Source organism: Amblyomma maculatum, chromosome 4 (assembly GCF_055883805.1).
Source record: "Amblyomma maculatum isolate TAMU_Amacu chromosome 4, ASM5588380v1, whole genome shotgun sequence".
Taxonomy (NCBI): domain Eukaryota; kingdom Metazoa; phylum Arthropoda; class Arachnida; order Ixodida; family Ixodidae; genus Amblyomma; species Amblyomma maculatum.
In genome coordinates, this window is record NC_139347.1 from 10523469 (window position 1) to 10537808 (window position 14340).

At 45.6% G+C, this 14340-nt stretch overlaps 1 protein-coding gene across 2 annotated transcripts in view; it reads left to right on the plus strand.

Moving 5' to 3' along the window:
• Positions 1–14340, plus strand: part of LOC146190290 (adenosine deaminase-like) — a 44920-nt gene that overhangs the window by 18024 nt on the left and 12556 nt on the right. The window contains exons 2-6 of one of the 2 annotated variants that reach the window (XM_084600738.1): positions 1897–2042; positions 2776–2837; positions 4173–4295; positions 10079–10338; positions 12162–12307. In XM_084600738.1, coding sequence (XP_084456864.1) covers positions 2022–2042; positions 2776–2837; positions 4173–4295; positions 10079–10338; positions 12162–12307 — 612 coding nt within the window. In that variant the 5' untranslated portion in view covers positions 1897–2021. Of the gene's footprint in view, positions 1–1896; positions 2043–2775; positions 2838–3263; positions 3701–4172; positions 4296–10078; positions 10339–12161; positions 12308–14340 lie in introns of those variants that run through there. The other variant, XM_084600739.1, reaches the window with a different exon arrangement.

The window sequence follows — 14340 nt, forward strand, 5'->3', positions numbered from 1 at the left end:
TGTGTTAGTGGTCAGCTGGGAGACGTACAATAAGTAGCATACTTTGTTGGGCTTCAAGAAGAAAAAAAAAAAAAAAAAAAACCTCTGTGGAGACATCAGCTGTTCTGACTCACCTTGATGAGCTCAAATAATCTGCGAGGTACAGGATATTCATGGCGCCCTGTCTTGGGGCGGCCATTTCGGATTCGCTCACTATATGCTTATACAACAAAATCTGACAAAAATTCTTCTGTTACTGAAATTACAGGTATTGTGGGTTTTCTTTTTTTACACTTTGTGCTGTACGAATGGGATACTTTCGTGTGTATGTAGTGAGTCCATTACGCATAATAAAGTTTAGCAAATAAGTTATAGCAGTGACCACTATGTATGCGAAACTATTAAAAAAAATCTTTGTCATTGATACCTGAGCCATTTTCATTTTGAAGTGAAAGCTTCAATAAGGTAGGTAGAGCCGGACTTCGCCTGGGGTTCAATTTGACATTCAGGGAGTAGGAGGACGAACTGTTGCTACGCGGTTCAGGTGCCCACAGAAAATTGGTGACGGTTAAACTCGGTTAAGCCTGCATATGCATATCGAAAGCTACCAAACATATTTTTCACAAAGTCCGACTCGAACGTTCTTGTCGTCGATGCACTGGCTGTAAACCGTATGGTGTGATCGGCGATTCGGCGCGTCTTCCTGACGTCTTCCGAATCTTCTTGCTCTATTTGACCGGCTTCTTCTTGTTTCCCTTATTCTGGGGCTCGGAGCAACTAGTTGTCATGGTAACGGCGTGTGAGTAGTAGTGACTAGCGACGTTTACCTGATTACCTGAAATGCGCCGCTGACTAGTCTAGTGTAGCTTTCGCTACAAAAATGTGACAGGTACTGTGACTTTCCTTCCCTATAAACCAACACACAATGTCAGCTTGGGCTAGCCATTGACCTTCAGTGGCAGGACAAAGTGTTGTTGTAAATGTACTGTGTCTTCCTTTCCCCTAAACATCCCATCGCTTGAAGCATAACATTGTGGACCACCTTGGTGCCGCACCCTTTGGCCTTTTGGTAACATTTGAGCTTTGGCTAACCTTTCGAACTTGGAGCTGAGGAGAGAGTAGAAGCGGATGGAGCACGTGATTATAATAACGTAGCTGAAGTCACGTCGCGCCATCCTGCGATTGGAGCAGCCATGAAGTCAATGGACGGGTATAGGAACCAGGAACAATCACGCCTCTACTGAGAGCCAGCCATGGACGCCAGTGGCGATGATGCTGCGCTTAGCACGTCGTACCGATGCCATTTAAGTCGGACTGCGAAATAGCTCTACCAAGCGTGAATATGCTGCGAAGCTTTCGCTGAATACCATGTTTAACTATGCTATATCTCTGGTAACATTTTATGAAGCCGCCGCTTCATCGCCCAACGACAGTGACCAATGCGGAAGAACAAATGGATCCAAGATGAATATTGGAAGCTTAGGAAATGCGTCCCCACTTAAGCATGTCACAATGTCCGATCGTTCTTACAGGCGGAAAGCCCCGAAGCATAAGTAATTTTTAGTGTGCATGTTTGTGTGCGCGAGTACGTGTGTGGCTCCCACATTTGTTATGCATGCTTTTGGATTACCCTTACTGGCTCTCATTTTTCAAGGATGCGCATCCTTGTCCGGTAGACGCGGTTATTTAATGCACTGAGCTCAAACATTCATGCACAAATTTTAATGAAACAGAATGTCTTGTGCATAGCATCAAAGAGGAAACACTGCGACTCACTGCAAATAGGTGGAACTGTTTCGTCAAGTTGTGCTCACAATTTCTGAAATGAAGCCTCGGTTAATATTCTTTACTCGCATATTCTAACAGAAAAAAAAAAAACACAGCCGTGCATAATTCTTCTTTTGTTGTTTATTTCAGATCTGAAACCCCAGCGGATAAACTTGCACGAGCAGGGGACAACTAGCATTCCAAAGTTGAAAATATACGTTTGGGAAGCGAAGAACTGATTGCTTAAAGCTCTACGGTTTTTTTAAAAATTAAAGATGGGACTGCCTAAGTTCAAGGTAAGCATATTGAATCCACACGATAAATTAGTAAATCAGTGCCGAGCGGGCGGAAAGTTTTAGTGCAATATTGTGGTCTATACATGGCCTACGGTGGGTCATGAAAATTCACTTATCTGAATAAATTTTCTTGCCACTTAACTTGAGTTAATGAAACGCTAGGAACTCGTACCACAAATAAAGCAAAACACGTGTTGCTCATCTACGAGGATTGCGAATTAATGTTTTCTTACTAGAGTAAGCAGGTCACTTTGACTCATAGTCAAATAGTATAGATGTCGGAAAGCGATAGGATTAGCAAAAAGCAGCAGCAGTACAAGCGGGCTTTATAGAATCAAAAGGATACCGGTCTCACCATTGTATAATAGACAATGGTCTTATCTTTGTATACATTTTAGTGTAATTAAATACAACTCAGGACCGCTGCGACGATTCTCAGAAGCCTTCCAGTGTCTGGTTTTACCAGTGGTTAATCTCTTGTCAGTCAAGTGAGATTAACACACTTATTAGCCGCAACGCCATGATAACCGGAGGCCGTCATTGGCTAGATATCACAATGATTTGCGTGGAGATGCATGTCCACTGCAAGGTGGAAGTTGGCGGTTACTCAAGTATGTCGCGTTGTGCACTGCACACAGCACAGCTCCCGCATTCTTAGTCGGCTTCGGTTGGGTATATACGTTACAGTCCTAAAAGGATGGTACGGATGTAGCATACGCTTCCATATTCTCAGATCATGCTGCACAGCCACTTGGAAGGGCACCTGCGGCACACCACCATCTGGGAACTGGCACAGTTGAGTACTCTTTTTTCTCGCACAATAAAAAGTGATTGCAATAAATGCCTCATTGGCAACTGTCACTGTCATTCCCTTTGGTGTTTCATAGTCCTGGACGTTGTGAAGGATGGGGGCGTCGAGTAACGAGCACGCCGTCCATAAGGCGTGGAATGCACGCCGAGACTGTTGACGCCAAAGCGAATATTACGGTGTCACATGATGGAAAGCACTTCTTTTACCGAAAAAAAGTATTTGGCTGAATAGCTTGGCGGGTTCATTTCGGAAGTATGCTAAGTTCTTTGTCTTCTGGCGTTTTCGATATCGTCTACGAGACAATGTTTAACCTAAATTGCCGGCCAGAACTGCTGGATAGTCATGCTGACTAATTAGAAAATCGTACTCAGTAAAGCTAAACTTGGCTGTCGCCGCTTCGCTTTCAATACCCCACAATTAAGCTAGAGAAGACTTGTGATGAGGTACCCGGGAAGGTAACGGGAACTTCATTTTATTCTTGCTTTCTAGATACCCTCAGAACCATATATCCATCTCCTGTGAGAGAGTTCGGCGCATGTGTGGAGGAACAACCATTCAGCTTTAGTATTCAGCTGTCACCATTTTGTGGCGACGCGCCTTGGAAGCTCCTGAAAAGCTTCCACCAAGAGAAGGCATTTGTCAGTGGCGTGCACTGTCGAAGCCTTAGTTGTTAAAGGTCGCGTATGGAGCTGCGATGCTGGTTATTAGAATCCATGTGAGAGTGAAGAACTGTGTCCGAAACGCCCCTGCATTGCCGATGAAGCAAACTTTTGGCAGAATAGCGGCAAACTCTCTCTGATGTGATTCAGGGACTTGGATATCCCAAAAGGCACCCGTAAAGCTGCAGGTATTGGTGATTTTTTCCAGTGCAGCATTTTTGCGACTTTGTGTTGCGATGATGGAATGCTGCATGGCGCTTTTGGTCGATTAGATTGTCAGTTGTTCAAATACTGATTTTTTTTTTACGAATTATTCTACCTACCCGCCAGATTCGAGCACATAATTAGAACTAGAATAGCTTTTGCGTTTAGCTTGCAAATCTACTTTCTGAAAGCGTAAAATTACGGAAGGTTGTGGGCACACACTATGAAACACGTTCAGATAAAATTTGAAAGAGAAGTGAAAAATATAACTGGCTTATACTTTACAGTTTCTCGATACATAGCGCATTGGACCTACAATTAGAACAAGGGCGTTTTGAAGTATTACTCTCAAACTGAAACTCCAGCCAGCTGTAGTGGAATAAAATTAAGTGTTCTATGCAGTAAAGCAGACTGGCAGCGTGCAATGTTAAAGCGCAACAGCCCTTCTGTTTTTAGGGCAAAGAATATCGACCTAGGTTACAGCTGCCTCCAGGACATCATCCTCAAAACTCAACCGGAGAGGGGCAGCACCCTTCAAAACTACCTCAAGGAGATGCCGAATTTCCTGCGGGTGGTGGCGTAAGTACAAACTGTATATATGTCATGCGAGAAAAAAAAAAGAACTTTAAGAACAAGGCTTTAATGTGATGTTTTTCTTGTGCTGAAAACTAGAAAGAAAACGTTATGTGAAAAGCTTTGTGAGAGGATCTTCAAGAGCTGAAATAATATTTGTTATGTGAAACGTCCAATATCCGACCGCTATTATTTCCATGAACCTTGCTATAAGAAGGCAATTCTAGCATAACTATAAGTAGCAGCTTAGATATGCCCACTGCAGTTGAATATAATATTTATTGATATCCATTAACCCTTTTCTTGGATGGCTACAATTGCCATATCCCAGTTAATTCGCAATCTTTTCTACCCCATTCGATTTCCCGCTAAAGACGGACCTAATTTTCCTTCTATTAGAACATGCCCAGTTAAATAGGCCAGTAGTTAAATGCTCACCGATCTGCTTGTCGCTGCCAGGCTCGTTTTTCCCTCTTTGTTTGAGCTAGGATTTCCCATATATATATACATATAGGTTGTTTTTGGATAATATGCCAGGGAAATTCAAAAAAGATGTCACACAACTTTCCCGATTATCCTGTTTTATTCTAACAACAGTTTCGGACGAAGGACCGTCCTTCTTCAGCGTAGAATTAAGATTCTCATTTCTACCCTGAAGGGCAGTACACCGTCCGAAACTGGTGTTAGAATAAAATAGGATAATCGTGTCGGGAAAGTTGTGTGACGTCTTTATATATATATATATATATATATATACAGTGTTTTCCAACTATATCGGAACCATTCTGAGAAATTCTCCCGCCTCAAATGGAAGTTCATTTGAGCTGAAACCGCTCACAAAGCTTGCGCGTTGCTGACCATTTTGTTACGAGTGAGTTTGACCATAGTGCTTAGCTGGCTTGGCCGCGCATGATAAAAAAAAAATTAAGTCACGTATGCGACGAGACTGAGGAGCAAAAGAAAACCAACGCAGTTTCCAGCAAAAGGCAATTGTTGCGCCATCTGGCGTCGCTGGAGGAAAGCGCCGCGGTTTGCAAGCGCCTACGCAATCATGGAATGCATTTGTAATGGCGCTAGATGGCGCCACCGCTGTCCTTCGGCGGAAAATTGGTGTGTGCGTTTTCCGCTCCTTCAGCCTCGTCACAGACGGTTCTGGTTTCTCATCACGCGGGACCAAACCACATAAGAACCACTGTAAAACGTACTACACAACAAAAGGGACAACAGTGTGTGCGCGATTTCAATGCAAATGAGCCTCCGGTAGAGAGAGGCGAGATAATTTTTCAAAACGTCTCCGATAAAGTTGCAGAACACTGTATATAGCCTGTCTGACTCGGGATCCAAGGGTCCGATTTTCATATTTGTAAACCCGAGTTGGCAGTGCTTTCTAAATCGGTCATGTCATGTGCTCTCGTGACTTCACATAACCCAGAGACCAATAAGAGCTCCGTCAATTCACATGCCAGCTAGCACCTGCCAGATCCATGCCCGTGATTGATCGAGCACAGCACCGACAACGCCGATGTCGGTGCAGAATCATCTGAAGGCGTGGATTTGAACGTTATCGCGGCAACAGATTGCGCAACTAAGCGATCTAATCACGTAGCGGCTCAGCTGTTAGGAGTTTTGCTAAAGTAGGTACTGCACTCTGCCAAAGTTCAGTTCAGTTCAGTCGTTCAGTCGTGTCCGACTCTTCGTGACCCTATGGACCATGTCACGCCACGCTTTCCGGTCTCTCACTATCTTCCTAACATCATATAACTTCATCTGCAGTGCCTCGAGGATGCCATCTAACCATCGCGTTCGCTGCCTACCCCTTCTCCAGCGACCCTCAACCTTTCCCAACATCAAATCTTTCTCCAGCGACTCCTCTCTTCTCATCAGATGACCAAAGTAGCTGAGTTTTAACTTTAGAATTTGACCCTCCAATGAGCAGTCAGGGTTTATGGTCGACAATATGGACTAATTTGATCTTCTGGCAGTCCAAGGAACTCTCAAGAGTCTTCGCCAGCACCACAATTCAAACGCGTCAATTCTTCGACGGTCAGCCTTTTTCACAGTGCAACTCTCGCGTCCATACATCACAGCTGGAAAGACCATAGCACGAGTTATACGGATCTTGGTTGGCAGACTAATGTCTCTGCTTTTTACTAGGCGGTCAAGGCTAACCATTGCTCTCTTTCCCAGAAGCAGGCGTCTCCTAATTTCATGGCTGCAGTCTCCTTCCGAGGTAATCTTGGAGCCCAAGAAGAGAAAATCTGTCACAGCTTCCACTTCTTGTCCCTTGATGCTCCCGGACTTGATAGGACAAGACGCCATGATCTTTGTCTTTTTAATGTTCAGTTTAAGCCCAAACTTCTCACTCTCTTCTTGTACGCGCATCAGAAGTCTCTTGAGTTCCACTTCACTTTCTGCCATTAATGTGGTATCATCCGCATATCTAAGGTTGTTGATACGTTTTCCAGCAATCTTAACTCCAGCTGAAGACTCGTCCAGACCCGCCTTCCTCATGACGCACTCTGCATATAGGTTAAATAGGCAGGGCTACAGTATGCAGCCTTGCCTCACTCCTTTCACAATCGGAAACCAATCAGTAAGACCATGCCCAGTTCTGACTGTGGCCTCTTGTCCTTCATACAGGTTCCTGAGGAGACAGATGAGGTGAATTGGAACTCCCATCTCTTGGATAGCTTGCCACAATCTGCTGTGATCTACGCAGTCAAACACTTTCGCATAATCAATAAAGCAGAAGTAGATGGGTTTTTGGAACTCTCTTGCTTTTTCCATGATCCAGAGAAGGTTGGCAATTTGGTCTCTAGTTCCTCTGCCCTTGCGAAACCCAGCTTGCACGACCGGAAGATTCCGATTCATATACTGCTGCAGCCTACCTTGGAGGATTTTCAACGTCACCTTGCTAGCATGCGAAATGGTGCAATACAGTGAGTGTCTCGCCCTATCTCCACACACACACACACACACACACACACACACACACACACACACACACACACACACACACACACACACACACACACACACACACACACACACACACACACACACACACACACACACACACACACACACACACACACACACACACACACACACACACACACACACACACACACACACACACACACACACACACACACACACACACACACACACACACACACACACACACACACACACACACACACACACACACACACACACACACACACACACACACACACACACACACACACACACACACACACACACACACACACACACACACACACACACACACACACACACACACACACACACACACACACACACACACACACACACACACACACACACACACACACACACACACACACACACACACACACACACACACACACACACACACACACACACACACACACACACACACACACACACACACACACACACACACACACACACACACACACACACACACACACACACACACACACACACACACACACACACACACACACACACACACACACACACACACACACACACACACACACACACACACACACACACACACACACACACACACACACACACACACACACACACACACACACACACACACACACACACACACACACACACACACACACACACACACACACACACACACACACACACACACACACACACACACACACACACACACACACACACACACACACACACACACACACACACACACACATCACGCGCGCGCGAAGAATCTACCATAGGACAGTTCTGTATTTGAGCGAAAAAGAAAGGAAAGTAGACCGTCTAGGCAATACGGCCAACAGCGCAGATAACCGGCATCTCTTCTATGACGTGAATGACACGACCTGATTCGCACGGAAGGCACATCAAGTTTCGTTGCATCCTGCGGAACGAAAATAGCAGGAACGAAAATAGCAATTCTAAAAGAAAGTGCATCGAGCAGGAACGCTTCTGAAGATTGGTTATCGCTACTGTAAGAATATCGAGGCAACGGAGATGTACCTGAGCATTATGCAATGAAGGCTACGCGTTGCCACAACGTACGCTCTCCGTCATAGTTTTGCGCTCACTGTTTAAGCCCATTTAAATAGACAGATAGAAAATAAGCAGACCTAGAAAGAGAGAAAAGAGAGGGAAGGTGCGAGATGAATTGTGGACGCGCATTGAAGCCCACTGAAACCATGAGAAGGCAGCTATGATAAAATCTTCCATTTATAGGAACCCAGGCACGGCAATCCAGCTGCCGGTGTAGAATACAACCAATGGCAACTTGCTGTAGCACGAAGAATGCTTACATCGATGTCCTCCATTTGGCACCGCAGATCATCAAGGATAGCTCTCTCTTTGTTCAAACCACTTGACTTAATGTCAGCGAGCGCACACTAATGCACCGCCTTTAAGGGTATGGTGCGACGACGTTAATGACACCTGTTGTCAGCTTTCCTAGCGGATTCTCTTTCACGTTCGTTCATTACTCTGCTTGCTTAATCGGTGCGTAATATTTTATTTGTGTCTCTGTTGTCCCTAGCGTACTAATTAATATAAAGCCCTAAGGTTGGTTGGTTTGTGGGGTTTACCGTCCCAAAGCGACTCAGGCTATAAGTGACGCCGTAGTAGAGGACTCCGGAGATTTCGACCACCTGGGGTGCTTCAACGTGCACTGACATCGCACAGCACACGGGCGCCTTGCTTTTCGTCCCCATGGAAAAGCGGCCGCCAAGGCCAGGATTTGATCCCGCAACCTTTGGAACAGCAGTCGAGTGCCCTAACCACTGCGCCACCCCGGCGGGCTATAAAGCCATAAACTACCACCCTACATGGTTACCGGTAGGCTGGATTCTGTTCTCACCCTCCCATATCTCAAAAGCGAAGCCCAAGTTGGTAGCCATGATATGTGGTCTCGTGCCATCACATAACCCGATGACCGGTTAGTGCACGTTCCTGCCCCCTGGCAACTGTTACTTGCCAGAGACGTGCTCATATTTCGCTCATAATTCCCACGCCGACGCCGGATATTGTGAAGAGAGGGGCTTTGACGCGGGGGCGTTAAAACGTTTTGTAGCGAAAGCTATACTACGCTACCCTTGAGCATTTCGCCGGTGCATGGGTGCCTGAAAGAGTGCCAACTCGGGCTTCTCCTTTCATGTGGGAGGGTGACATTAGAATCAGCCTGCTATGGCATTTGAATTCACTTTAACCCTATGCCACGCAGACACGTTCATAACAGGCATGAAAGTGCGTTCTGCGCAGACGCCGGTGAACTTTGATGCGTTTAACGGAATGCTGGTTGTGTTCGATGCAACGCTTGGTCGCCCCATTCGGTTCAGCATTGTTGGACGCCTATAATTTTTTTTTTTTGTGTCGTCTGTGGCGCACTTCCCAGAGTTATACCAGCAAGAGCACAAAGGCTCACATAACGATACACATTCAATCGAATCATATTATAAATGTCAGGGCAGCCGGTTTAACCAAACCATTCTGTATCCGAATTAAGTATTTCTAACACATATTCATTTAGGAGGCGGCATTACTATATTAGGATGACCAACTATAACGGGGGAAGGAGCGCGTGATGAGGAGGACAGGACAGAACAGACTGGAACCAATGAACTAGATCAATGATGATCTAAAAGATGAGGACGTTGAATTTCAAGACGGGTGCAGCTATTGATAATGATAGTCATTGTAAGAAGGGCTCATAACTGCAGATGAAATGTGCGGGTTTTAGAGAAGAGGTCTGTCATATGGCACGTCCACAGGGGCGACCGCGCTGCCCTGGAGCGAGTCGCTTTTGAGGTGGGAGAGGACCAGGCCAACCAGGGCGTACTGTACAGCGAGATGCGCCTCTTCCCGCACATCATGGCCAGCCGGCACACGACGCTACAGCTAGGACCGGGACAACACACGGTGCTCGAGGCTGCCGAGGCGGTCGAGGCCGTGCTCGAAGGCTTCCGCCGAGCCGAGAAAGAGCACGGCATAATGCTACGACTGGTGCTGGCATGCTTCAGAGACAAGCCAGGTATGTGCGATGGTTCTTGAGTCCCTCTAGCCCGCCTCGCATATGTCCGAGACAGTCCGCAAGACGAAGGTAGCAAATGTTACTTCTTTTTAGAAGCAGCCTGGGTACTTTTGAAAAGAGCTAGGTGCACAAGGAAAGATTTATGAGCAAAAACGCAACAACTTCATTCTGCGGCTTGTGATTTGCCATTACGTCATGCTCGCTATATCTAACAAAAAGAAACAATCGATAAGCAGTTTCTTAACTGCCATTGTTTGTTACGTTGAGTAGTACTGCGATGCAGTATATTTCTATACACCACGGCTAAGTTATATGTTTGAAATGTTACTCATGCCATGAAGGCTCGTGATTTAGCTTTGTTATTCCATCCAGGAAGCATCTGGGACAAGAGAAATTCATTTCGTGCGCATGGGATTTGATCTATAGTGAGAGTTTTGAGATTACCTTACTCGGATATAGCCACCTATTATTCACTCGCGTAAGTTTAATTGTTCTTGCTCGAGCGAGTTGTTCTAGAAGAGTGACGTGGTTGTGGCTATTGGAGAGGCATAAAAAGGTAAAGAATTGTTGAACACCCACTCAGGATTGCACATGGTCTTCCACCAACCTCTGCACGATCACAGTTGTTACAGAAATTATGGGAATAACTTATATAATGCTTATTTCACATTCAACAGCCCCTTTTAATTTAAGCAATCATTATGGCAGCCTTTATTTCAGGGAACAACTATTTATTTGGCTTTAATAAAAGGAGCTCCTCATTCACAAGTAGCGAATAATCGCAAGTTACATGAAAATCAGAGGTTCTTTGTCATGGTCATTGGACTGGTGCAGAGCTGGCTGGCAGCTGCAACAGGAGGCAAGATTGGCTCAGTATGCCGTGGTTAGGGGTGCACCCTTGTAAGCGCTGGGGTTTAAAAATCTGCTAAGATATAAAGGGCGAAGTTATTTGATGTGTGGCTGCAGAGAGGAACAAATCTCTAGGGGGCGTTCTTTAAGGTGACTTTCACAGTTGAGATAATAATGCTTGCTCTGTTGTCCAAACGTCACAGGATTTGTCCATAGTAAGGGGCCCAAGGGTCTCAGTACTAAGTCGCGTGTAAGGGCTCTGTATAAGGAAAGAAGAATGTTCTGATCACTCTCAAAGGAATTAGGATGCTGGCGATGCCCAGGGAGCCAAACAGTGTGGACCAGAAGCTAATCCCTTGGGCTTAAAATAAGCTTTATGCGTTTTAACGACCTAAAGCGACTATGCGAGACGCTGTAGTGAAGTGCTCCGGAAATTTCTACCACCTGCGGTTCTTTTACGTGCACTGACATCGCACAGCACGCGGTCGCCTTGCTTTTCGCCTCCATTGAAAAGCGGCTGTCGCCGCCTGGATTCGATCCCGCATCCAGCCGAGCGGCCTGCTCACTGCACCGCCATGTCGGGCCGAAATAAGCTTTTGACATAGGCAGTGCACCGGGGGCGGATTTATGGTGTCTCTTGGTAAGGGCAGTGTAGGTGAGGGGCGCCCCCCCCCCCCCCTCTCCTCTTCTTTTTTTTTTAACTCCTTGCTCTTAAATCCGTCTCTGCAGTTTCATATCACAGTGCGGTGTACACTGAAACAGTGCATCTGGGGCACAGGTAATGAAGGAACAAGACGAATTTGAACTACATTCTGAACACTGTACGTGTCATGAAGACATCTTCTTTTTCTATGTTCCCACTCTTCCGGACGTTCACCAAAAAGGGCTCATCAGCAAGCAATGAAAAAGAAGAAAAAAAGAAATGTAAGAGTGCACAGAGAACCTCCATGTTACTCTTTTTTTTTGTTTTTCAGAATGGGCGGAGGAAGTTGTTAACCTCTGCCAGCAGTACCGCGACAGAGGCGTAGTCGGCATGGACGTGTGCGGTGTGTTCGCCCCAAAGAAGACCGAAACCGAGGGAGAGGAAATCCTCCATCCGGACGTCATCAGGGCGTTCCAGGTGCGGACAAGACGCTGGCACGCATTCCACGCTGTGCGGATTACAGCTCGCTTGCAAAGGGGGAAAACAGGGTTTGATTTGTGCTGCTATTCTACCAACACGCATGCTTTATGAAGCAATATCGGAGATAATATGATGGTGGAGATCACAGGACGGCAGCGTTGACAGTGACTCAGGGATGACAAATCAAGGCACCCTATGTCAACAGTGTAACCCTCATACGACGTATATTCCGCTGCGGCATGTGTATACAAAACCACCGACTTGCTTATTTGTTTACTAGGAATCTGCAGTAGCGGAGAAAAACAAGCGACGGAGAAATAAAATGCAAATGATAAGCGAGGAAGCACGTATTGTACAAGTGGAAATTTGAAAGTGAAATGTGGAGCCAATGCGGTTACTTTTCGCACAACATATTTTAAAGGGCCCGTTACTCAGAAAATTCGCCGTCGACGTTGTGAGCGAAACAGCATGGTGCTGGCTGGGCACTGATTCTTGGATGGTTTGTGCGACTTAACGAGACAATATGATATCACAAAGTTGGGAGGAGCTGCCAACTAGGGCTATTCATTTCAGGCTGGAAGGTAGAATCAACCTGCCAGTGCTTTTAGATGCCGAGTCAAGCATGCGACACCCAGGCTACGCGGTCGCGTTCATACGGCTTGGTCAAAACGGTTTTTTTTTTTTTTTATGTGGGGTGATAGCCTACGCTACCGCGTCATACCCTTAAAGGTGGAGTTTAAGTGCCCCCCATTTTTTTCACAATGAAATATGCTTCAGGGCTGTGCCAAGAAAAATAACCGTGGAAGCAACATTACTTGCTATTCGCTTGTCTTTGAAGAGACCCTCGCCCTGCTGTATGGCAGCCATCTTGGTACTAATGCAGAGACCACCTGCCGTTGTTAGAACCAGAATTTCAATTCGATCGCAAGGCTATAGAATCAATGTTTTATCAAATGCGTACGAAAACTTTAAAATGCCGCGGAACGTTTTCAAGCCCCACTGGTTATTAGATAGATCTTTGTAGTGCACGTTTTTACTCTGGGCATACGTCCTGATTACTTGTAGGCTAGACAAGCATCGAGAAAAATGTATGTCCTGCTTACGTCAACCATGCGTGCAATATCTGAGCCGAGAATTAGCATCAAATAAATTCTAAAGTTTATTGCTGCCGGTAGAAATGCATTAATTCCCGCCATTTACACAACCATTATGATAACGGACGGTGGCCTTACAGAATGCAAAGGATAAAAGACCGGTTGTAAGGCAGGTTGTGTTGAAAGACGCCAGATGATTCCCGACCATCTGTTGTTATTCAACACCCACTGACACGTATTTGCATTCATTTCCACTGAATTGTGCTCGCCCCGGGTAGTATCAAATAAATACTCACTCTCATAAATACTTTCCAGCCAGGGATAAATCACGGTGACTCACGGGCACTTGCAAGTTACCGAGAACTAGTAATCCAAGCCATTTCCGAGCGGTGACATGACATCACTCATATAAAGTCGTCGGCTAACATCGTGACACGCTTTAATCAAATAACTGATCTGAAAACAAGAAAAAAAAAAGCATGGGTAATGTAGACGAAATGAAAATTCACCAGACTCCACGTTTGCACTGTTTTGTTGTTTATTTATATATTTTATTTGTTTGGGTAGTTCGTTCTCTTTCCATTCATATTTCGGTGACATCATATACCTGAAGGACTGAGCTCATCGCTTTAGCGTTACGACCCCTGAATACTTTAAACGTCGCCTTAGCTCAGTGCTGCAAACAGATGTGCAACCATGTATGGTATTGACAAGCCGCAACTTTGAATCAGTCAGATCCGTGTTGTGCTTTTGCTTTTTTTTTTCTTTTTTTTTTTTTTTTAGCAGAAAACTGGAGCCGTGTCAGGGCTAACATCTAGTCTTGACGGTGTACCGTCACCGAGGAGGTCAATACGCTCCACAAAGCTTGCGTAAAACGGACCATCACCTCCGAAGTACTCTGCTCGTCTTACGTTTAAGGAACGTCTGAATAGTAAC